At 43.4% G+C, this 25,199-nt stretch overlaps 1 protein-coding gene across 1 annotated transcript in view; it reads left to right on the forward strand.

Moving 5' to 3' along the window:
• TMEFF1 (transmembrane protein with EGF like and two follistatin like domains 1) overlaps positions 1-25,199 on the forward strand; it is a 229,096-nt gene that overhangs the window by 112,262 nt on the left and 91,635 nt on the right. Inside the window, exon 2 of the mRNA XM_077809187.1 lies at positions 22,562-22,582. Within this exon, the coding sequence (XP_077665313.1) occupies positions 22,562-22,582 (21 nt within the window). The remainder of the gene's footprint in view (positions 1-22,561; positions 22,583-25,199) is intronic.

A 25,199-nucleotide genomic window follows, 5' to 3' on the forward strand; every position in this document is an offset into this window, starting at 1 on the left:
GTGGCTGCTGGGCCACATGGTGGCATGCACACACGTGGTCAGGCATGCCAGAATGAGACTCAGGACTCTGCAGGCATGGCTCGCTCGGGTGTACCACCCAGGCAGGGACCCCCTGGACTTGATAGTGACAGCCCCAAGGGATGTGCTGGACTCTCTGCTGTGGTGGCAGTCCCAGCCTGTGTGTTGCGAAGGCATCCCCTTTGCCACCCCACTTCTGGACCTGACCCTGGTAACGGATGTGTCAGACCATGGATGGGGGGGCTCACCTGGGGGACTTCATGACACAGGGGTTGTGGTCGGAGGCAGAGTGGTCACTCCATCTCATGAAGGAGCTCAGAGTAGTTCATCTCACCTTCCAGACCTTTCACGCCACTCTGAGTGGTCACAGCGTGACGGTTCTGACAGACAACGCTACTGCCGTGTTTTATATAAACAAGCAGGGTGGGGCTCATTCCTCGCCACTCTGTCACGAGGCCCTCCTCCTCTGGGACCTTTGCATGCCCATGCAATTCACCTCAAGGCATCCTATATCCCAGGGGTGTGGAACAAGCTGGCAGTCTCCCTCAGCATGCATGACTGGATGCTCAGGGCGGATGTTGTGTTTTCGCCCTTCCACAGGGGGGCGTTGGCCCTGGTGGCAAAACAGATCTACCTGGGGAAACGCCCAGTGCCCATGGTTCTGCTCATTCCAGGGTCGCAGCCCGGGCTCACACGGGATTGCAAACGCGTCCACGAGGAGAGGGGGCTTGATATATGCCTTCCCCCCGCTCCTCTTGGTGCACAAGGTCCTGCTTAAGGTGCGCAGGGACAGGGTGGTGGTGATCCTCATGGCCCCAGCTTGGGCCTGCCAACACTGGTACACATCGCTCCTAGAGCAGTCGATGGAGGCCCCAGTAGTCCTGCCCCTGCACCGGGACCTCATTACACAGGACGGCAGTCGACTTTTCCACCCCGACCTGCAGTCACTGCACCTGACGGCGTGGAGGCTCTAGGGTGGCTAAACGCACTGGAGAGCCAGTGCTCCCTTCCTGTGCAGCAGATTCTGCTTGGCTATAGAAAGCCCTTTCCCAGGGCAGCTTATATGGCCAAGTGGAAAAGGTTCTCGTGTTGGTGTGAACCCCGACAGGTTTTGCCGGTGCAGGCCATTCTGGAGTACCTCCTGCACCTCAAGCAGCAAGGGCTAGCCCCTTCCTCGCTCAGAGTGCACCTGGCGGCTATTGAGTTGTGAAGAGAGGTGGACTCACATGTCCACTCTAATTTTTTTTGCCATTATAATAGGTGGCCACTTAGCCAGAATGGTGGTGTTTTACTATCACAGTTTTGGGAGAACTGCACCTTTTGACCCCCTCTGTGGTCTGGTCAAGGAATGTAGTCTCAGGCCTCCAGTTGTCACCTCTCTCTAGCACAGGACCCATACTTATCTTCCAGACCAGGGGTTTAAGTTGCAGTTGCAATGTGATTCTCCCAATGCATCTGACTCACTCAGCACCTGCACTTTCACCCCTCCCCACCCTCCAGGGACAATGAGTGGCTCGCCAATTATTACAGGTGACCACCATTGCAAAGCAGAGTACATTTATTTAAGGACAAAAGAATATAGAGCAGGGGTGCTGGAACAATTTGTATAGTGGGGGTGCTGAGAGCCATAGAACCAAGCCACTTCAAGACGGGGTGCAGCACCACCCCCTGCACCCCTAGTTCCAGCACTTTTATGATACAGAAACATACAAAACAATAAAAAGATCTAAATAGAAGTCAGACTCTGGCAGGTTCAAGTTCTTGTAACTTTTCACCAGGGATGGGTACCCCCTTGGATCAAAGGTCAGATCCATTTGTGAGGGAAAGTTCCCTGTGTCAGAATAAACTCAGCCTTTTATCCTTAAACTCTTGCTTTGTCTTGCAGCCCCTTAGAAACAGGCAAAACCAGTCACTGCTCCTCTCCCTAGGTGGTTGAGCCTCAAGGCTGGGTATCTGCATAGCCAGCCTTGGGATTTTGCATTAATCACCCCCTGGTGAATCTAGATTCCACAGGAAATCCACCCAATGAGCCAGGAACATACGAATACATATATGTATTGAAACAAAGGGCTATGAATTTTCTAAAGGCTCTTATTGTCAGGTCCATCCCAATATAATGGTCTTTGAAGTTGTCATCCTGTCAAGGCTGGCTCAGACATTTAGTTAACAGTCCTAATATTAAATGCAAAAGTCTTGTGGTTCGCCGGTGTTCATCAGATTTGTCACACAGAACTTTCATGTAAGAACTATGAATGTACTTTCACTGATGTACTTTCTGTAAGTCTGTCTACACTGAGCTAGTGGTGTGATTCCCAGCTCATATAGACATACTCCTGCTAGTTCTCATCTGAGTAGGTATGTTAAAAGTAGTAGTGTAGCCATAGGAGCACAGATTGCAGTGGCACTGTGCTAGCTACCCCAAGCACAAACCTTCCAGTCCCCAAAGTTTTGACATACTGCAACCTGGCTGTGCATCCACACTCTCCGGAAAGCTCATTCTCTGAAGATTCTTTGCCCAATATTTATTTTCAAACTATTCAAAAAATTCTGGAGTAACATTAAAAAAACACAGAAGTAAATTTAGTGTTCAAAGTGCTGGATTTACAGCTGTTGTGATTGGAACACAGAGTAATTCAGAGAGGCAGCAGCAAATGCAGATCTCCACATGCTGTCCTGTCACTTTGTGCCTTTGTAGAATCTCCAGGAATCTTAGAGGGAGTTTTCTTTCCATGTCTTTGAATTCTTTGGTAGTCCTGGTGAAACAGTCTACCAAGTACCACTTCTTGCCAGTTATGGAGGTCTTCTATTGGGAAGTGGACTGAAATCACCAACTAATTTCACACTTGTTAAATTTTCCCTCTAGTTCGGTGCCATCAATGTTATCAGCATGGGGAGTCCCAGTGTAGACAGGTGATTGGCACATTAAACACCTTGTCATGTAACCCTCTTCTAAGCTGGTGTTTGACATGTAGTTAAAACACTGATGGCAGTTTTTGGCCTGTCTTCAATAGAGCTGTTAACAATGGTAGATTTAAACAGGTGGTTGCAACCCTTAGAAACTTCTAGTAAGTTTCCCTCGTGTAGACAACTGAAACAGCCTTCAGGTGGTAAAGAGTTTCAGTCACTACTGACTTGGGTTAGATCTGAAATGCTGACCTGGAGATGGAAAAACTCCATTTCCTATTCCCAATCCCTGAAACAGCAAGTTTTGTTTGTATTCTGAATGTTCCAGAAATAGCTTTGAAACTTGAATTTAATAGTTCCTGATAGTTAGTGCTGTAAAACATTTGATGGGTGCTTCAAATTCGGCAATTTTAGAATTAAGTAAGATACTTTAGATGTTTAAAGATTTTTAAATCTTGATGGCTTTAAGCGCCACTTGTGGACATATTGCCATATGCACCACCTGCAGAAGCAAACTCCCCAGAATAACTTGCTCAGCACAAAGGGAAAAGGTCAACTGCAGATCTAGCAACTCTCTCCCCATGACCCTTACCACCCTGACCTAAAGTGATGGTTGAAGGCTTCTGCTGGTGGGTTGTCTCCCGTGACTTACTCTTGGGCTGGATCACTGCTGCCCAGAAAGCTCAAATGATTAAAGATACAGAGAGAGACTGTTCTGCAAACATGAAATCCTCCCATTGAACTCCAAATGCAACAACTGACAGCAGTGCAAATACTCTCAAATTTTTTCCCCCCGTTTTCCCCCACCACTCCCTAGACTCTGACAGGTTTTCCTCAGTGAAAAATGGCCTCTGCTTTGGCTGAACCCAGTTTGTGCCACCTCTTGTTTCTTTTCCTCCCCTCCCCTGAATGCAAGGTAATGATGGAACTTTAATTATACTTTCGATCTTCTGGTGAGTAAAGCTTAACCATTGCATCTCAAGGTCCAGTTTTTTACAATGTGTATTTCTGAATAAACAAGAGGTTATTCCTAATAGAAATATTAAATGCTCCTTTGTGTTTGCATTGTATTATCTTTATTAAGCCCTATCCTAGCTGCACAGTTTGAATTCTGAGCAGTGATTATCAGCTATTTGAATATGGAATATAAATTGAACAGGCTGCATTAACACATCAGCATTCCTGTTTAGGAGGGTGTTATTAGCATTAGCAAGTTAACAGAAATTCATTCTCTCTCTCTCTCAGGTGACAACTGCATATACTGGGACTCTTTTATTTATTTTTTTCCTTCCATGCTCCATTTTTTTAAAATTTTTGCATGGGCATTTTAGACACACTTTTTTTTCTATGGAAAAAAAGTGGGGAAGTAGAGAAAAGATGGCCTTGTATTTACGGGACTAGGTTTGAGTCTGGGCTCTATCTTTGACCTTTGATAAGTCACTTCATTTCCCTGCGCCTCAATTCCTCATCAATAAGATGGGTATGATGATACTTTGTTTCTCTCACCATTTGTATGTCTTGTCTATTTATACTGTCTCCACCAATATGCGTATGCATAGTGCCTACTTCAGCTGGGGCCTCTAGATACCACAGCAATACTTGTTGTTGTTGTTATATCTTTATTAATACAGATGCAAATTGTATGCACTTCTTTTTAAATAAGCCACTTAGAGGCCACACTTCAGATTTCTGCTTTCAATCCCTGTTGTAGTTTCCAACATTTTCCCCTTTGAAATTGAATAATTAAGCACAGATTTATATTTTGTTTGACAACTTTGATATGTTTTCTGCTGCACTTAATGGAAGCTTTCAAATATGAAGATGAAATGGCCTCTTAAAAAGTAAGAAAAAAAAATCTGTAAATGCTATAAACTTCTTTCCAAGAGTGAGGCCATAGTCACACTGGTTATTTATACAAAAAGTGGGCCATTAAACAACTAGATTATGGCCCTGATCCTGCAGTGCAAATAAAAACACGCTTAACCTTAAATCACATTAAGCTCATTAGCTCTACACATGTGCATAAGGTTAAGCATGTAAATGTTTGTAGGATTGGCCCTAAAATTGTATCCTCTCTTGTGGCAGCATTTCATTTATAATCCAGTTAATTGATATCGTTCATTCAGGCCTTGTATTTGTTGCTTCCTATATCATGTTCAGAAAATGGCAAATTCTGCTTTTTCTGCCGTAGGGCAGGAGGGTCCTGCATGGGGAAGCATACCAGAAACCTGTACAGGAGGTCTGTGTCTCCTTTGCACCAAGAAACTGTTTCCCTCCAGGGACTCTTTCTGTGCCATGGCAAAAGTTGGGTGAGAGGCAGACAGAAGGAGCAGGGCCCATGGATCTCTACTTACACAGATCCATTATCCATTCCTCCCCCACCTGCAGAGGGAGATCATACTTGTTATGGAGGTTAGCTCAGCCATAAGGCCACAGAGTGCCTTTACTGCGGCTCCAGGAGCTGGTTAGGAGGATTGTCCTCCATGTTAAGACCACAAATAACGAGTTGTCACTGGGAGCAAAATTTGTACTAAGCTATTTTGCAACTGAGACTTAACCTGAGCTACTCCGATAACCTGCAGCTTTGGGGAAAAGTGCCCTGTCATGTATGATGAGACTGCTTAGTTTTGTCTCACTGCTGGTTGTGTTACAAATTAGCTACTTTGTTTGGGGTTGTTTTGCTTTTAGGGGAGGTGCTACTGCACCATTAATTGGGTATAAGTGTAAACCAGAGATCTGGTCTCAGAATTTGTTTGAAAATTTTGTAATTCTGGTATTGGGTGTCTAGAGGCAGCCATCCGACTTACTTTATAAACAGGCTTAAAGAGTTTGTCCTAACTTCTTCTGACCTGTAGAAAGATTTCTTCGGGGAAAAGATGCAAGTGCTTTGTCTTTAGCAGTAGAGGCAATGACTTCCCCAAGGGCAGTGTGGCTGTCCACTCTATCTTTATATAGGAATTGATGAAAAGAGCCAGAGGGAATGTTCCAATTTTGTATTAGAGCCAGAGTTTGCCCCTAATAGGCAGAGCTAGGAAAGGGTCATGGAAAACTTGGAAAGGGTTATGGGTGGTCAAGCCCATTTACATTGAGGCTGAAAGACAACAGGAATGCATTATGAAAAGGAAAAGAAGTCAGATTCCCTGCAGTAGGAAGACACACTAACTCTATCTCTGGTAATAATTTTATATAGCAGTTGTTAGTAGTATTACAGTAGTTTCTAGAGGCCCCAGCCAAGATTGGTGCTGCATTGTGGTAGATGCTGTACATACATATTGTGTTGATGGTCAAATTAATCTTTCCTCACTAGCAGCAAATTGTTAAGAGAAAGGTTAGTGGACCAACCAGCTGGAGTTACTAATCTTAAAAACCCAATCCCAGATCACTTGTATTACCATGTGATCCCTAATTCTGTATAAACCTTATCACGACAGTGGGAAAGGAGATGCAGAACAACCTGGTTCTCAAATGGGGAAAAAAGTGATCAGTTTCTTAAAGTCAGTCCAATATTTGTTCCAGCCCTATTCAGTATGAAATCTACTGTATGTAGATACACTGGGAGTGTTACCTTCTGTGCTGTCAATTTGGGTGCCCATTTAGCTTTATAGAATTCGTTGTTTCTTTGAGTCAAAGGGCCTTAACGGCCTTTGAACACAGGAATTAAAATATTATAAGTTGCAAAAATCAGTTTGATAAGGAGGAGGGATAAGGGAGGAGCTGTTAGGGAGGCTGCCAGTAAGTGCTGAGCACTCACCATTTTTTTTTTTCCCCCCCTGTGGGTGCTCCAGCCCGCAGAGCATCCACGGAGTCAGCATCTGAGCATTCTGACAGAACTGTTGTCCATACACCCATTACAAAAATGACACCTTCTGTACTTGTTCCTGTAGAGTACTGCACACCTGTGGGCAGTAATGCACATAATTGCAGTGTGGGAGACTCTCAGATTCCAAAGCAGTGTTGTTACTCCAGCCACCTCCACTCCCCTGCATTTCTGTGGCCTTTAGACATTAAAAATTCCCTATGCTTTCCCATTGTATGCAGGAATTAAAATTATTTTAGCAGTGTATGTACGTTCTGTTTTACTTTGTTTAAATAAACTTTAAATAGGTCTCTTAAAATTTCTTCTAGAGGACAACGTTAACATATAATTGTGTAAAAGCACCCCAACTTACCCAGATGATTGTAGTTTTACATTTAAAAAAGAATGTGAGGAGAATTCTCCCAATTAACATTTTCAAGAGCCAAGCTACAGCATTTGGATTTGTCTGCTTGATTGAGCTTTAAATATTGCCTCAAGCCACAAGTCCAGTTTTATTGGTCCTCTAATACATGGCAAGGGTGTTTTGGAAGCAAACAAGTGCCTTCAGCTGTCCAAAATGTAGATTAATTTACCCATAAAACATACCCTGGAGTGTCTTAATTCTGTCAGACTATAGCTCTCTACATTTTAAGTTAAATTTATTTTAAACAAATGTTTTGGTTTTATTATTTCTTATAACATATCCATCCCCTATGAACTATTTTCTTGTAGTGGAAGAGTGAGAAGAAATAATTGGAAAAAGAGTCACTTTAAATTAGTTTGCAGTTGACTTCTGGGCCATCTTCTCATTTTTCCCCTTTCTTTTCTCTTGTTCTTCTCTTCTTTGGCATCTGTTTCCCCATCTGTTTTTCTCTCTCTCCTTCCCCTTCTTTTTTTTTTTTTTCATATTCCATACAGCAAACACTAGAAGTGATGTTCCCCAGTTAAACTGGGCTTCTTAAGAAGTGCAGGCATTAGTGAATGGACAGCTGCAAAGGGGTATGCCTTTGGTGTCCCATCTCCTGTTCATCTGCAGCCCTTTGCAGGAAGCTGAGCTGCATCAAAGTTTAACTTCCACAAAGCTATGAGTTCAACTACTTAATTACAACTAAATTTAAAAGCAGCCCATTTGCCTCAGAAGCACTGCAGTTCAACAAGAGAAAGATCTGTGTGTGTCTGGGCAAAATATGGGGGATAGGGCCAGTTTAACCCGTAGGCTAATAAGGCTACAGCCTTAGGCCCTCCTATTTTTAGGTCCTATTGTAGGCCCTCGATTCCATATTGAAGTAACAGCTGAGTGACCGTAGCAGGGTCATTGGAAATGTTTTGTCTCATTAGATATTACTCTGTACAAATTAATCCATCAAGTCTGTGCATTCAACTTATGGTGGTTGTGATTTTGTCTTTGTGAGCAAAGTAAGTGTTTGTGGGCCCAAGCAATATTGAACTTTGTACACAGTAGGCTTACACTGGGCAATAAAAACCATGTCAAAGAAAGGAGGATGGCAGAAATTGAAGGAAGCCAAAGAAAGACAGCAAAGACAAGATGTAGTGCTGAAAGGTACTCCTTCTCGCCTAACGTTTTTTCTTCCTACTAAGTCTGGCAGTGAGTAAGTCCAGAATACCAACCCAAGTGGTGAAAAGGAGCAGCCTCCTGTGACTTCTCTGACCCCACTCCTATGAAGACTTTCCCAGTGATAGTAATACAAAAATAGCCTTCTCCTATGATCCAGGCAAGTGGGACATGACTTCTCAAGATCTCATTGCATATTGGACTGAGAAGGGCCCAAGAAATGCCAGAATCTAGATTCTGACTTTTAATTGACAAAGTGAGAGTACACCAATCAGAATCGTTATCTGACCAAATCAGTGTTTGAATATGTGAAGCCTAACAAACAGATTGGCACAGGAGAATTGCTCATCCATTTGCCTTCTAAGAAGAAAGTGTACTGTTTTTATTTCCGCCTATTTTCTGAAACCAAAAAGTGGGGAATGTTCTGTGAAGGCTTCAGTGATTGGTAATGTATGCAGTATTCTTCCAATCATGTAATGAGTGAGCAGCATACGTTGTCAGTTAGCTGAAGCTGTGAATGCAGTTGTTCTGGGATACCCCAACATCCTCAAAGCGCTAGAAAGCATTAAGGATGATGAATCGCAAAAATCAGCAACAAAAAAAGATGCGAAGATCCTGAGTGATGCAATGCACACTTTGGAAACTGGTATTTTGTGTGAGATCTGAAATGATATACTTCAGCCATTCAGCAGGTGCAGTCTAAGCTTGCAAAGTGCTCAAGTTGACCTTTCTACTGCTGCAAACCTCATGAGGAGTCTTGGAACTGTTCTTCAACAAATGTGGGATAGTTTTCGTGAGTATGAAATTCAGGGGGCTGCAAGGACTGCTAACCATGAGTATAAGTCAGCCACATGCTGCAAAAGACAGATATGCAATGATGCAACTGCCCACTCATTCAGTGACAAGGAGGCCTTCAGAGTTAATATGTTCATTACAATCATCGAAAAACTGAAGAATTCATTAGAACATCAGATGGAGGCATACAAAAATATTGACAACTTTTAGTGTACTGACAAATTTTCGCCTAAAATTTCAATTTCTGAAATCAGTGAGGGTATCCAACATCTGTGTCAGAAGTACCCAGATGATCTCCCAGTAGACTTTACTAAAGAATTTCTTCAATTTGTTGAATTCACATCACTCTCAGATATAGAGAGAAGAGAATACGAAAGCAAATCTATTTGGATGTACAGAGTTATCACTGAATCCAAGGTGACAGAATGTTTTCCAAATGTTGAAACTGCATTGCTGCTGTATTTGTCACTAATGATCACTAGCTAGTGAAGAACATTCCTTCTCCCTTCTAACAAGGGTCCAAAACGTCCTCCAACCCACCATGACTCGAGCATCTCCATGCTTTGTCCCCCTTGAGCGTTGAGAATGAAATCATCAAGTCTTTGAATTACGATGACATAACATCATTGATGTTAAAGCTAAAGCTAAGGAAAAGAAATTGTTTGAAGAATTAACTTGTTAGTTTTACATAAATATGTAAATATGTATGTAGATGTTTGTCACTTTTTTTGCAATATGTAATTCATACCTAGGTCCTTTCCTCCTATTAGCCTTAGGCTCCTCATGACCTTAATCCAGCCCTGGATCAGGCACTTGAATGGAAAAAAGGACTACAAGTAGGGCTTGTAGAAAATTTTCTGTCAAAACTATTTTGCTGGAAACATTGGGCTTTTTGACTAAATGAATCTTTTTGTGAAGTGTTTTGACTTCAGTGAAAACATTAACTTTTTGTCCAAACGAACACTCAAAAACTGAAAAGTTTTGGTCAAAACATGAAAAAATGTATTTAAAAATGCTACTGAAGTGCAGCATGAGTTGTGGTACAGTTGCCCCGTGGATCCGTTCTCCTCTATGGGCCTACTTCTCTGGCTAGACTACCTGTGGACCTGGTGTCATGACAGATAATCAGCTGAACATGAGCTCCCAGTATGAAGCTGTGGCCAAATGAGCTAATGCAGTCCTGGGATGCATAAATAGGGGAATCTCAAGTTGAAGAAAAGAAGTTTGGCACTGGTGCTGCCATTGCTGGAAGAATATTGTGTCCATTTCTGGGGTCTACAATTCAAGAGGAATGTTGATAAATTGGAGAGGGTTTAGAGAAGAGCCATGAGATTGAATGAGGGATTAGAAAACATGCCTTCTAGTGATAGACTCAAGGCGCTAACTCTCTTTAGCTTAACAAAGAAAGTTAAGGGATGACTTGACTATAGTCTACACATAGCCACCTGGGGAACAAAATATTTAATAAAGGGCTCTTCAGTCTAGCAGAGAAAGGTGTACCAAGATCCAGTGGGTGGATGCTGAAGCTAGTCAAATTCAGGCTGGAAAGAAGGGGTACATTTTTAATGGTGAGGGTAATTAATTTACCAAGCAAAGGTTGTGATGAATTCTCCAACCAAGCGTGGATGTTTTTCTAAAAGATGTGCTCTAGGAATTATTTGAGGGCAGTTCTGTCACCACGTTATACAGGAGGTTAGACTAAATGATCACAGTTGTCCCTTCTCTGAATGTATGAATCTCTCGATGCACGTGGTGGCTCAGCAAGAAGGGAGATTGTGATGCATCCTGAGAGATGTGGTCTTGCCAGGGAGCCTGACCCACAGAGGAGAATGGGGACTACAATGTGCCCAAACTTTAACTCTCATGAGATTCCTCTGTGGCACTTCTGAACAGACATTTTTTTCTTTTTTTTCTTTTCTTTTTTTTTTTCTGAAAACTTGAAATATTCCATACCCCACACCATTTTCTGATCTGCTCTAGCAATAAGCTCTAGCTGACACAAATCTGTATTTTTTTTTTTAGAAGGGGACAAACATTGGGTGTAAGTCTGAGAGTGTTAGGACTGTCCTCAGACTTTTTACCTACATTCCCAGAATATTTGTATGTTTCTGCCCAAATGATGAGCAGTGACCTAGTCAACAATACAAGCCATCATCATTAGGCTTCAGAATTAACACCTGTTGAAATGAATGTGGACAGTTCAGACTCAAAACTATTGTAGTCTAATTGTGAGAATGCACATTATTTACCAAATTGCCTGGATTTGGGTACTTTTCAAATAATACATTTTTATTCTGTTAGACAAAATAATGAATCTTTCAGAATCTTTAATTTTTGTGCACCAATTTCTGATGTGAGAGATGACTGTAGTGCCATTGAATGAGCTGTTGGGTGCAGGCCTGAGCCCAAAAGGCCTCCACAAAAGATGAATAAATCAGCATTTTCACTATATGATCTAATTTGTATAAGTATGTATTAGACCAGACAGCAAATGTGAAAAATCTGGAGAGGTGGTGGGGGGGGGTAATAGGAGCCTATAATAAGAAAAAGACCCAAAAATTGGGACTGTCCCTATAAAATCGGGACATCTGGTCACCCTAGGATGTAGGGATACCTTTTATGCACCTGAGATGTAGAAAAAATAAGAGAAACTGTTAGTATTTTCCCTTTCACCATTTATTTAAAATATTATTTTCAAAAACATACTAAAGGCATCAGCAGAAAATGCCTCAGGCCATTGCCTGAGAACCTGGAGATTCCCCCTGTGATGGGTTGGACCCCCCCTGTCTGGGTGTCACCGGATGTGCTGGGATCCCATTGAGCCCACCGGTCCTACGAGCCTGGGTTTCCCTTGCACTGGGTTGCTGTGCCAGGCTCTCAAGCCCCTTTCCAGCACAAACCCAGACAAGGCCACGCCCAACTGCAGACACAGACTGAAATCAGCTCTGTATAGGAGGATTCAGCTAGGGGAATGAATGGCCAGCACTCCGGAGCGCACACCATCTTGAGTGTAAACCCCCTAAAATATTGTCTTGTGCTGTATAGAGAGATCTGTACAATGCAAGCTCATAAAAATCTTCCCATCCCTCAATGTGGAGGGAGATGTGCACAACTTTTTGTCCTCTCCCTCCTTCTTTCCCCCCCCCCCCCCCCCCCGATATGAATTGCACAAACTGGGTTTTGGAATAAACAAGAAATATGTTTATTAATTCCAAAAGGTAAATGTTAAGTGGTTATAAGGGATAGCAAACAGAACAAGGCAGATTACTGAGCAAATAAAACAAAACACGTAACCTAATCTTAATTCACTAAAGAAACAGGTTACAAAATGTAATTTCTCACCCTAAATGTTGTTTGTGGCAGGTTGCAGAGTGTCTGCAGTTTAGAGTTCCAGTTATTTTTCTTTACAGGCTACACCCCTGTTCTCAGCCTGGACTCAGCCCTTGCCTTTCCCCAGCTTAGTTCCTTTGTCTCTTCAGGTGCTTTCAGCAGCCTTCCTTCTTGGACAGGGTAGCAATGGAGAAGAGCCCTGATGGACTTACTTCCCAGCCTTAAGCAGGATTTACATAAGGTGGGAATCCTTTGTTTCCAGTGGAAAAATACCAGTAGTGTCCAAGGTAATACTCCGTACCAGGTGACATAATCAGATGAGCCTGCAGTGTCAACGCAACATCTCAGGACATTCCTCAGGAGGGTGGGAGATTAGTATCTTCAAAGTTCTGTTGTCCTTAAACAGCTCATTCATGCTGATTGCCTTCTGTCTGGTGGATGTTCCCCCAAATACACACACAATTGTAATTGTTATATAGTTAATATTCCTATCTTCAGATACAGGAATGATACATGCATACAAATTGGATAAACGTATTTAGTAGATCATAACCTTTTCAATGATACCTGACATGACCCATCTTGCATAGAACATATTTTCATTATACCATATTCATATCATAATATTTCTATGAAGAATGTCACCCCGCCTCCCTTTTCCCCCCAGAAGTGCATGTGTTTTTGTTTTTAAGATTAACTTGTCTCTGCCGATGCAGCCAGCTGATCACTGCCTAGGTCCACTTTCATTGTTTAATTTCTATATTTGAAAATGCTAAATTGGGAACGGTTTGGCTCATAATTCAGCTTTTTCTTAGAAAAACATAGCACAGCCAGAAGTGACTGTATTATCAGGGAAGTGATGATGAGCACAGACAAAAAAACCCTCTATTTCCAGACTTGTTCCCTCATGTTCTCAGCATGCCGAGAATCATTCTTCCCAGTTTCTTCAAGAAAACTTCTTTGCCTGTCTGACCATTTTCAACTTTTAACTTCTACTACAGAAGCTAAATTTGAGAACTGTTTAACACTGTTTATCTATCCTAAAAGAAGTTAAAGGTACCAGGAAAGAGCTGCTATTAGACTCAGTTGTTGCTGGTGTTTCACACAGTCTTCAAAGGAAAGCTGCTTTTCAGAGTCCACTAGTGGTTGGTTTTTGCTTCTGTAGCAGCTCCTCAAAGAGAGAGCTACTTTATAGAACCTCCTTTCCCCCACACCTACTTTCCTTGCAGGCTAAGCCTTTTTGAACAGAAACAGTTCAGGTGCCATTAACAGGTTGCTAAAGATATGGCAGCTGGGTTGTGAAGAAGAGTTGGGCAGTGGAGGTACACAAGGGAGGAAATATTAGGAAACAATGAGTCGTTTGAAGATCCAGACTAAAGCAGATGGAGGGAAGAAAAATTCTGTGCAACTGCTTGTAAATACCATTTACCTGTATAGTTTTATCTGTACATATTTCCATAATTACCTATATACTTAACTGCAGCCTTGGTGTGTACTTACTAGTAAATGACACATTGAAATAGAAATAAACACCTATAGAACAAAAATTAAGAGTGGAACATATTACATTTTTTCCTATTGTCTCTTGCACTTCACAGATGAACTGTTTCTCCATAGAAGGACATCAGAACAAGGAAAATCATTTTTTTTTCAATATTGTTCCTTAGGAAATATTTTATATATCCACATTAGAATGACATTAAGATACATAATGTTTTATTGGTCCATTGATGCTGTCATGAATGGTTGAAGGTTCATTCAAGGATGACATAATTTCACACCCACGCACATTACACCAGGGTAGTCAATTATTTTTTGTCACGGTCCAAATGCCTCAGTCAAGGTTATAGTCAGAGTCCAGACTCCAGAGAAAAATAATACAAAAATAATAATATTGATAAGTAAAAAGATTTCGCGTTTGGCAGTCTTGATTTGGCCAGCAGTCCACCTATTGACTACTACTGCATTACACCATAGCTCTTTCTCTCTTGCCTCATCTTGTGGTTTGGAACTGGTATTAGGGGAACATCTAAAAGCAGATGTCGGAGTAGGTCTTCAATATAATTCCCACTAGCATCTCGAGAGGAATGCTGCTTGCCTGAAGACCACAAGAGGCAGAATGCCTGAGCCACTGTCATTGGTACCTCAACGATCTTTACCATGGCTGTAACTTATATAGTCACAATAGAGCCTTTACTGATTTTGCACTGGTATGCTATTTTTCAGTTAATTGATTCTAAAAACAAAATCTGAAAAAAGTTAAATGAGGTAAACAAATTTTGTTTCTCAGCTGAGACCTTGAATATCAAGCTTCAGTTGGGAGAAGGTTTGCATGGCTAAGTTATAAACCCTTGACCAATAGGGTTTCTACTGAAAGTTCTAACAGCAGCATAAGTCAGTATTCAGATGCGAAGTGACCAAAAAAAAGTAACTTGGTGGACTTGGCCCACTCTGTCACAAGACCTACAAGTTTATGGAAGGGGGAATGGTTTTCTTGAAGAAACCAGACGTTTTTGGATAGCAATGCACAGTATTGCTTATAACGTCAGCTAGGTGTTTCATTCAGCAACAATTCTGGTGGCTGTGATGGATCAGGAAGTTTCTTCACTTTGGTAATATTTATGTAACCCATGTTTTCTGATGGTCACATCATCCCAGCCTTCAGGTGTTGTTTGCATTCGTCTGGGATTGGAGACTACTAGGGATTGGAGAATACTCGTGTGACCTGCCTCTGTTGTTAGAGGGGTCTTGATGGGGAGGGGATGAGGAAAGTCACTGACATCCATTTCAGGAGCCTCTCCTGAACTGGGAGGCGCTCAGAGTCTGCGAGAGGAACCTGTATAGAAGAACCAAGTTGTGTCTGTATCGTGTCTGGGCCTCACCCACCCCTGCTTTTCTGTTGCTGACACCGTACTGTGGCACTTAGGGGAAACCATGTGTGAGGATCCTGCCTGGGCTTATGTTAAGAGTTCTGAAAGGTTGGTTATTATATTATATATGGTTCAATGTTATAATCCTAGTAGAAAGGATTTTTATCCTCCCCATGGTTCCATAATACAGTATTACCAACTTCAAAAGTTCAAAAATCATGGGTCCGATGACCCAAAATCATGAGTTTGGCCCCAAAATCACAAACATTATATTGTGTATGCTTGGTCTGTCTGAACTCATATTGTCCACCCCAAGATGAGCATGTGTGACAGATTACAGTTAGTGTTGCCCATTCTCCAAAATGTGCGGGGTCAGGTGATTCTGGCCCTGCTGCAGGGTCTCTCGCTGCTGCCTGATGGTGCACAGCTTTCAGCTGCTCCCCAAACCCCAGCATTCCAACTCATTACTGTCCCCCCCACCCCAGCCCAGCAACTAATTGTGCTCCCTCACACCGCCACACCTGACCACTGCTCCAGAGGTACCTCTGCTCTTCCTGCAGCTCCAGGGGTTCTTCACCCCTTCTCCCAGGCCCGGTGTAGTGGGGTCTTCTCTCTCCTCCCAGGGTGTCTGGGGGCAGTTCCAAGGGTATTAACTCCTATCTTGGGAGAGGGGTGCAGACTGACTCTTTGTTGTTAGGAGGGGAGGCAAGAGCTGGGAGCAGAGTCACGCTGAGCTTCTGGGCTCTTTCTGCTCCCCCAAAGCCACCTTCCCGTCCTGTGAGAATGATGTCGGCTTTTCTTGTCTCATGGAAGGAAGGGGAGGAAGAGCTCTGCCCGCCTCCTGCAACAGCTCTTATTGGCTGCTTTCCCTCACAAGGTGGGGTATTAGGGAAGGCAACCAATTGTGAGGGGAGGGTTACCCAAGGAGGGCTGAAATTTGAGTCGGAGCTGGAGCTTCTTGGTACATTGTGAGACTGGCCACAATAGGGGCCGAAATAATGTTACTGGTAATGAGCGTTGACGATGCTGCTAATAAATGTGCCATCTCACATGAGAATCCATCCGTCTTCAGAGTTGCTGGTTCTGCATCTGCCCTAGCTTGTTTAAAATCAAACCCAGGTTTCAGTTACACCAAGCCCACCGTTTTTAACGTGTAATGTAATACCTTGGGTGTAAGGGTCGCTGCCTCTCAGATCAATACATATTGATGGTCCGCAGGACAAATGTCAGTATCCAATTATTTGTATCTGATTATTTCTTGAGTAAAAGAGGTGCCAGTTAAAGGCAAGTGCGTTAGTGAATTAAACTTCTACATTACTAATTGTAGCAGAATGTGATGTTCTAGGATGTTTGGCTGATTTGGCAGAGTCAGTTGCATGGACAGATCCAAAATATTGAAGTTTTTACTCCATTTTTAGACACTTCTTATTCATACGAACTCTCACTGTGAATTTTCCTGAGAGGAAAGGGGTGGGTGAGGGGAGAAGAGGGAACCTTGGATTGGGGCTTTACAGCCAGATCTCTGCAAGTTGATCTCTGCGCCTGTGCAGAACCCCATTGGCTAAAAGGGACAGATACTAACAAATCATTTCTAATACCTCCTTTCAGGTCCTTGGTCACAAATGTTACCATAAATTTGGAAGCTTTATTTAATTGTACTAATTATGTTTTTCTCCTGGAACTTGATGAATTACTATTTACCCTTTCTGAGTAATCAATTATGCTGATATGTACTGTTATGTACAACTACTTAAAGCCTTGAAAATGAGTTGTGGTTGTTATTAAATAACCATACAAGAAATGATCCTAAATTGCATGCTACATGTTCTTACTCTTATCCATTCTGGTATATGATGGTAAATGATTCTTTCTTCTGGAAATAATTGCAGAAAATCTTCCTTATCTTTCTTTATCTGCAAGGATTTTGTTCAAGGCTGAGCATATTTTAGACGTGCCAGACATCTTTTTTTCTCCTAGCCTTTAAATTACACCATTAACACTGATTTTCATTTTTGAATAAAACACTGTAGGTGTGAAAATCATTATGGCTAACGCACATTCTTACAGTACTTGTGATTCCATCAAGTGTAATTGTATACATATCAGGGCTCTGATTTTTACTTTTTTGCTTGACTGCATTTTCAAATGGATGCAGGGATTAGAGGACATCTCATCAGAAATGTTAATCTAACAGAAAAATGCCCATCACCATAGTACCTAGGTGCATAATACAGCATTGGAAAAGGACCATTTGTTCTGTTTCCATGAATAGGCAGTATCTGTTCATTTCTTCCTCGATGATAGTTCTTCCCACTTGTAAATTTTATAACCATTACTTAGAATTGAAACCAAAAGAAACAGATACAATCTGCCCCCTAAAATTAAGCAGTATGCTTCTAATTTTTCATTCTGTCTTCCCCTTGTCTTCAGGGGATACTTTTGTGGGGCGTTGGGAGTAGGTCCATCTAGTTTTACTTTTGTTGTTTTAATTTTGTTGTTCTCTCTTTCCCCTCTCCCGGGGCATTCATACAGAGCTACATTAGTGTCTTTGCAGTAAATCTGGTTGGTAGAAGTGGGTTCAGTCTAAAGCTACTCTCCTCCTCCAGAACCCAGTAGGTTACTGGGGCTTGTTTTGTCCTTTCCTTTGCTCATCCCCTCCTCTCCATCCCACAACTACACAAAGATCTCTCCCCTCCCCCATGGACAGTGAGATCCTCTGCCTCCAGAGAAATGAGATTCGTCTCTGGAATCCTGCAGAGGGATATCTGTCAGATAAAGATCCACATGGGGAGAAGCTATGGGCACCCTCTTGTTTGGGTGTTGGCAGAGTGGGATTCCTCCCTCTGGCCCTGCGGAACATACCCACAAAAGGTTGTATTATCTTTTCCACAGAGCTCTCTCCATAGTTAGGTCCCCTGGGAGCGAGGGGAGATTCTGGCAGTGGGGCTGCATCAGAGCCATGCTGCCAAGGACTGCCTCCACAGCTGCCACAATACATAGCTGCTGCAAAGGTGAGAGGCTGCCACATGGATGGCCCAGGCCAGGCCTACTGCTGCTCCACAGTTTGGGAGTGGGTCTCTTGGCCTGTACGGCAGGGCAAGACAGAGTGTCTGACAGATCAATATTGAGAAAAATCCATGGGGTGATACTTGCTTAATTTTCCTCATGATGAACACTATCTCATGCATTAAATTATGAGAGAAAGCAATAGAGCCCATGGATCAGCCGAAGGGCTGAGTAGGGAGGAGCAAGGTGAGCCCAGAGAGCCAGGACTCAGCCTTGCAGAGGGGTGGAATTCTCAGCTTCAGGAGAAGTGAAAGTTTGTGGGCTACAGGATTCTTGGACTGCACAGCATACTTACAATTCTGCTTGCATTATGGTGAAGAAAGTTACACCTTGGAAAATGACCTTGAAATTTTTATTTGCTTTAGAGAATAGGGGGCCAGTTCTGTTATATTCTCTGCAATAGCCCCCTTATTCTGTGCTAATTGTTTATCATTAGTATTACCATAACATTCAAGTTGCAGTGGGGGAGGTTTAGGTTGGATATTAGGAAAAACTTTTTCACTAGGAGGGTGGTGAAACACTGGAATGCATTACCTAGGGAGGTGGTGGAATCCCCTTCCTTAGAAGTTTTTAAGGTCAGGCTTGACAAAGCCCTGGCTGGGATGATTTAGTTGGGGATTGGTCCTGCTTTGAGCAGGGGATTGGATGAGATGACCTCCTGAGGTCCCTTCCAACCCTGATATTCTATGATCTAGGAGCACTAATCATGGACTAGGACCCCACTGTGCTAAGCACTGTACAAACAAAACAAATAAAGAGTCCCTTCCCTGAACAGCTTACAATCTAGGTAAAAGACAACACATGGATACAGACAGGTTGGGGGAGCCGATGGAGGGATGCAAAGAGAGGGCTGACATGGTCAAAGTGATGGACTAGGAGAATGACCTTTGCATCAGCATTTTGAATGAATCTAAGTGGGGCAAGATGCATTTATCGGGCCAGAGAAAAGGATCTTGCAGTAAGCAAGATACAAGATGATGAAAACTTGGATAAGAGTTTTTTGTGTGGGTGGATGGGCAAGGCCATATCTCAGATGTGATGCAGAAAGAATCTGCAAGACTTAAACATAGCCTGGATGTAAGGATCTAAAGAGAGGTCCAAGTTGAAGATGACACTCAGGTTATGGGCAGGGTGGCATCATTGTCAACGGTGTTGGAGAAAGAAGGTAGCAGAAAGGGCTTGGAGTGGAGGAATATTAAGAGCTTGGTTTTAGTCATATTTAGCTTGCACTGACAGCTAGCCAGCCACATGCAGACGTCAGAGAGACAGGTCAAGATGTTAGTTTGGACAGAAGGAAACAGGTCTGGGATCTTCTTAGTATGGGCTAATGTAGTGCCCATCTTTAAAAAAGGGAAGAAGGAGGATCCTGGGAACTACAGGCCAGTCAGCCTCACCTCAGTCCCTGGAAAAATCATGGAGCAGGTCCTCAAGGAATCAATTCTGAAGCACTTAGAGGAGAGGAAAGTGATCAGGAAAAGTCAGCATGGATTCACCAAGGGCAAGTCATGCCTGACTAATCTAATTGCCTTCTATGACGAGATAACTGGCTCTGTGGATGAACGGAAAGCAGTGGACGTGTTGTTCCTTGACTTTAGCAAAGCTTTTGACACGGTCTCCCACAGTATTCTTGCCAGCAAGTTAAAGTAGTATGGGCTGGATGAATGGACTATAAGGTGGATAGAAAGCTGGCTAGATTGTCGGGCTCAACGGGTAGTGATCAATGGCTCCATGTCTAGTTGGCAGCCGGTATCAAGTGGAGTGCCCCAAGGGTCGGTCCTGGGGCCGGTTTTGTTCAATATCTTCATAAATGATCTGGAGGATGGTGTGGATTGCACCCTCAGCAAGTTTGCAGATGACACTAAACTGGGAGGAGTGGTAGATACGCTGGAGGGTAAGGATAGGTTACAGAGGGACCTAGACAAATTGGAGGATTGGGCCAAAAGAAATCTGATGAGGTTCAACAAGGACCAGTGCAGAGTCCTGCACTTAGGACGGAAGAATCCCATCCACCGCTACAGACTAGGGACCAAATGGCTCGGCAGCAGTTCTGCAGAAAAGGACCTAGGGGTTACAGTGGACGAAAAGCTGGATATGAGTCAACAGTGTGCCGTTGTTGCCAAGAAGGCCAATGGCATTTTGGGATGTATAAGTAGGGGCATTGCCAGCAGATTGAGGGACGTGATCGTTCCCCTCTATTCGACATTGGTGAGGCCTCATCTGGAGTACTGTGTCCAGTTTTGGGCCCCACACTACAAGAAGGATACGGAAAAATTGGAAAGAGTCCAGCGGAGGGCAACAAAAATGATTAGGGGACTGGAACACATGAGTTATGAGGAGAGGCTGAGGGAACTGGGGATGTTTAGTCTTCAGAAGAGAAGAATGAGCGGGGATTTGATAGCTGCTTTCAACTACCTGAAAGGGGGTTCCAAGGAGGATGGCTCTAGACTGTTCTCAGTGGTAGCAGATGACACAACAAGGAGTAATGGTCTCAAGTTGCAGTGGGGGGAGATTTAGATTGGATATTAGGAAAAACTTTTTCACTAGGAGGGTGGTGAAACACTGGAATGCGTTACCTAGGGAGGTGGTGGAATCTCGTTCCCTAGAAGTTTTTAAAGTCAGGCTTGACAAAGCCCTGGCTGGGAGGATTTAGTCGGGGATTGGTCCTGCTTTGGACTAGATGACCTCCTGAGGTCCCTTCAAACCCTGATATTCTATGATTAGTGTATGCGCAACATGCCTCAGGTGGCACGTGACCAGGATTCATCACTGAATTTGGTCCCTGGGTTGGATCATTAGTTTCACCGGCCTGGGCTGGCTACTGATGAGGAATGAGATGTGAACACTGATTGCAAAGTCCTTATATCAGGTTTGCAGCAGTGATGGAATAGGCTGCTGGCTTGTAAAGTCTCTCCGGTAACTTCCAAGAGATTGGATGGTCCTCAGTCCATAGTTTAAGATGTTCCTTTTCATTTGTAAATCCACAATCCAGAGAATTGGAGCAGGAAAGAGGCAAAATGGAGGTGTTTCAAGGGTCTTTTATATCCTTAGCCATGTGCATGAAAATTTACTGTCCCAAACAAAGCCCTCAGGCCCTTTGTAAGGAAAGTTACTGGCCCAAGATGGAGTCCAGGGTCACATGAGCATATCCCATGTTCTTACATGGTTTGCTGAATCACAGGGAGTGGCCATTGGCTCCTCGCTGTCTGAGGCATCCACAGGAAGACCTACGGGGTGGGATGAGGGTTTTTTTTAATGGGCCATTATGAGACTGGAGTGTCCTTAATGGGTCATCAACACATAGCTGTCTATCCCTGATGTAAATCTATCTGGAGGGTGTCAGGAACAAAACATGTTTAAGATAAAAGTACGTAGCCAACATTCATAACTTCAGATATAAAGATAATACATGCATATAAACAAGATAATCATACTTAGCAAACCATAACTTTTCCATTGACACCTTACATGATACATTTTGTATAAGATTTATGGAAATTGTGTAACCGTGGTAACAGTGATGGTGATGGTCACCTTTCTTATACACAGCATCAGAGTTATTATTTGAGAACACATGTGGTGACCTGGCTAGCCTAGCCTAGCCAGACTATGAGGAGAGGCAGAGGCAAACCAAGACAAGGGGGCTAATTTTAGATTTTTAAAACTTTATAAGGGAAAACACCAAAGTTGTCTCTGGGGTATAAATAATATAGAACATTACCAAAGACTTACTATTTATAGTAATAAACTATGCATTACCATCTCATTAACCTTTGTGAGCTTGTACACCCTGTGCAGTTAGTACCACGTGCATTGTTATTAACAAGAATAAAAGAGATTACTTTACAATACAGTGTCACTCTAGAGAAGAATCAACTTTTCCTCTCTTTGGCTGTAAGTACAGCTGCATTCTTGCTGTCCTGTTCTTTGCTTTCTTCAGCTCGAAGTGCTCCTCCAATTCAGCATTCCTGTGGCTGTCCCTCTCTTCAATGAGTTTATCCACAAGTGGGGTTTATTCACCTAGTGGCCCTCACTTGTCCATTAGGTGCCTTTGAACTGTGTTCAGTCAATAGATGTTCACACAATCTCTCTCTCTCTGTGTTCATGTCTTTTAGGTCCTTTGTGGGTGGGCTTCTGGTTGATTGCTTCCAGGATCTGTTTACATCTAGCACAGCTTTTTGATCAATTCCTTTTTTCACCAATTCCTTTCAGGTTTTTCCCTGGATATTCTCTCTGATAAGTCTGTAGATTTGCTTTCCCTCTTCTTCCTTTCTCTACCAGCATCTGCTCATGTACCCAGGTCTGCTTTTTTTCTGCTTCTCCTAGCCCAAAACCTTTGCTATTTTCCTCCTCCTCACTTCCTAGTCCTCTACTTTTATTGTCCTGTTCTTCTTTCATTTTATCCCCTCACCTCCTACCCAGGCTCCAGTTCATCCGTTAGCTCAGCATCTCCATCCTTCTTCTCTAACGGCTTTTTCTGACTGGCCCTTTGGGTGGCTGGATTCCAAGCACCCTCCCCAGCTCGAGCTGCGCTCTCCTTGGACGTCTCTCTCCCCGGGACAGCATTCTGTGCTGCTGCATCACAACTGCAGCAGGCGCTAGTGCCAGGGTGCGGGTTACTACACATGCACCTAGCTGGTGTGGCAAACAGGGTAGTTAACGAGCACATTAAAGTCTTCATTTATATCTTTTCATGTTTACCTAATATGGCGGCTGCCAATGGCGCTTCATCATTCAGTTACTAATAGCAAGGTCTGACCTAGCTCTTTTGTCTGTAGCTCTCAAAGCACTTTACAGATGATGGTATGTATAATTGTCTCCATGTTACAGAGGGGGAGGCTGGGGGACAGAGGCAGAATGACTTGCCCAAGGTCACCTCGCAGGTCGGTGCTAGTACCAGGTGTAGAGTGTAGATCTCCTTGCTCCAAGCCCAGGGCCTAACCTATTGGTCCATGCTGCCCCCTAGAGTAACCTCACTGTAGCGCGCACTAGGTTCCACACCGCCTACCTTAGAAAGTCTGGCAATATGTTTGTCCTTCTTAAACTGGCATCAAAGCATGATGAAAGCATGTTCTATGTTTTCTATTGGGTTTCCACTGCCAATGTCACCAGTGATGACATCGCCTGTGGTTTTATCTGTGGTGCCTGAGTATTGACATTTTAGCAGGAAGGTTGCCCTGAGCGTTGTCCTGTAAATGATTATCATAACTATTTTGTTTTTAACTTTCACCTACATTTCACAGTTCCTGAAGAGTGAGAAATTCTTTCCTTTAACTTTTGCTTTTATTCAGCCCAGCCCCCTGAATACAGTTTTCTCCAAATTATTATCAAAAGTGGTAAAGAAAGTTCTGAAAAACATCGGTGTAAATGGATCTGTGTTTGTGGTTTGTACTACTGTAGAGCTCTGTAGGTCTCTAACACAAACCTAGCCCAAAGCAGGAAAGTTCCTTTTCCATTTAAAGAAATGTTATCAAGCTAAACTAGTGGCGGGTAACCTGCAGCCCATCATGGTAATCTGATCGCGGGCCGCGAGACATTTTGCTGACGTTGACCGTCCGCAGGCACGGCCACCCGCAGCTCCCATTGGTGGGAACGGTAAACCATGGCCACTGGGAGCTGCGGAGGTCCATGCCTGCGGACGGTCAATGTCAAAGTGTCTCGCAGCCCGCAATCAGATTACCCTGATGGGCTGCGTGCGGCCCACGGGCCACAGGTTGCCCACCACTGTGTTAAACTGTTAGAGTGGGATTTTTAAAAGCACACAGTGCTGATCTCCCTCTGCTTCCACTGAAGTCAATGGTACAACTACCATTGTCTTCAGTGAGATTTAAGCATTGGGCTCTTTAAGTAATCCCCCCCTTACTTTTCATGTTTATGTGTGGGGTTAATAATATTCAAATCCCCCCCCCCTTTAAAGCTCTTCTTTGATGTGATGCCTATAGAAAAAAACTTGACAACAGTTAGGCAGTTGGTGCTCTGAGACCATGCTATCATATACCTATCATGCTGATCAGTATTGTTGCTTTGTGCTCCCCAAGTCTGTCTGTCGCTCAGTCTGTTGTCTTGTCTTAGGCTTTGTCTCCACTATCTTGCTTTGAGCGACAGGGCCGTGCTGCTAAAAGGCACACAGTGTAGCTGCAGTTTGTCAGCAGGAGAGAGCTCTCCTGCTGACAAAAGACTTCCACCCCCCAAGAGCAGCAGTGGCTTTGTCAGCAGGAGAGTGCTTCTGCCAATAAAGCGCTGTTCACACTGGTGCTTTTCATCAGTAAAACTTTTGTCATTTGGGGGTGTGGTTTTTTAACACCCTGGAATGACAAAAGTTTTGCAGAGACAAAGGCCTTAGAGGTTTCAGAGTAACAGCCGTGTTAGTCTGTATTCGCAAAAAGAAAAGGAGTCCTTGTGGCACCTTAGAGACTAACCAATTTATTTGAGCATGAGCTTTCGTGAGCTACAGCTCACTTCATCGGATGCATACTGTGGAAACTGCAGAAGACATGCCTACTCTGCAACGTGAAGGTGTGATTATAGCAGGGGTAGGCCTACTTGTCTTAGCTTTTATCTAGCTAGCATGGGTAGTAATAGCAGTGTAGAATGGGTGGCCTGGGCTAGCAACCTGAGCAGGTCTTGTATTCTGGTTGCTAGCCCATGCTGAACCCCATGCCACTATGTCTACACTGCTACTCTTGCCCACGCTAGCTAGACTAAAGCTAACATGGATACTCCTATCCCTGCTACAATCACGCCTTCACTTTGCAGTGTAAACACTTTGTTCTGTTATTGTACCACCCCTAGCGCAGTGAGGTCCTGGTCCATGACTGGGGCTCCTAGGTGCTACCATGATACTAATCAA

The sequence above is a fragment of the Eretmochelys imbricata genome, chromosome 2 (genome assembly GCF_965152235.1).
Source record: "Eretmochelys imbricata isolate rEreImb1 chromosome 2, rEreImb1.hap1, whole genome shotgun sequence".
NCBI lineage: Eukaryota > Metazoa > Chordata > Testudines > Cheloniidae > Eretmochelys > Eretmochelys imbricata.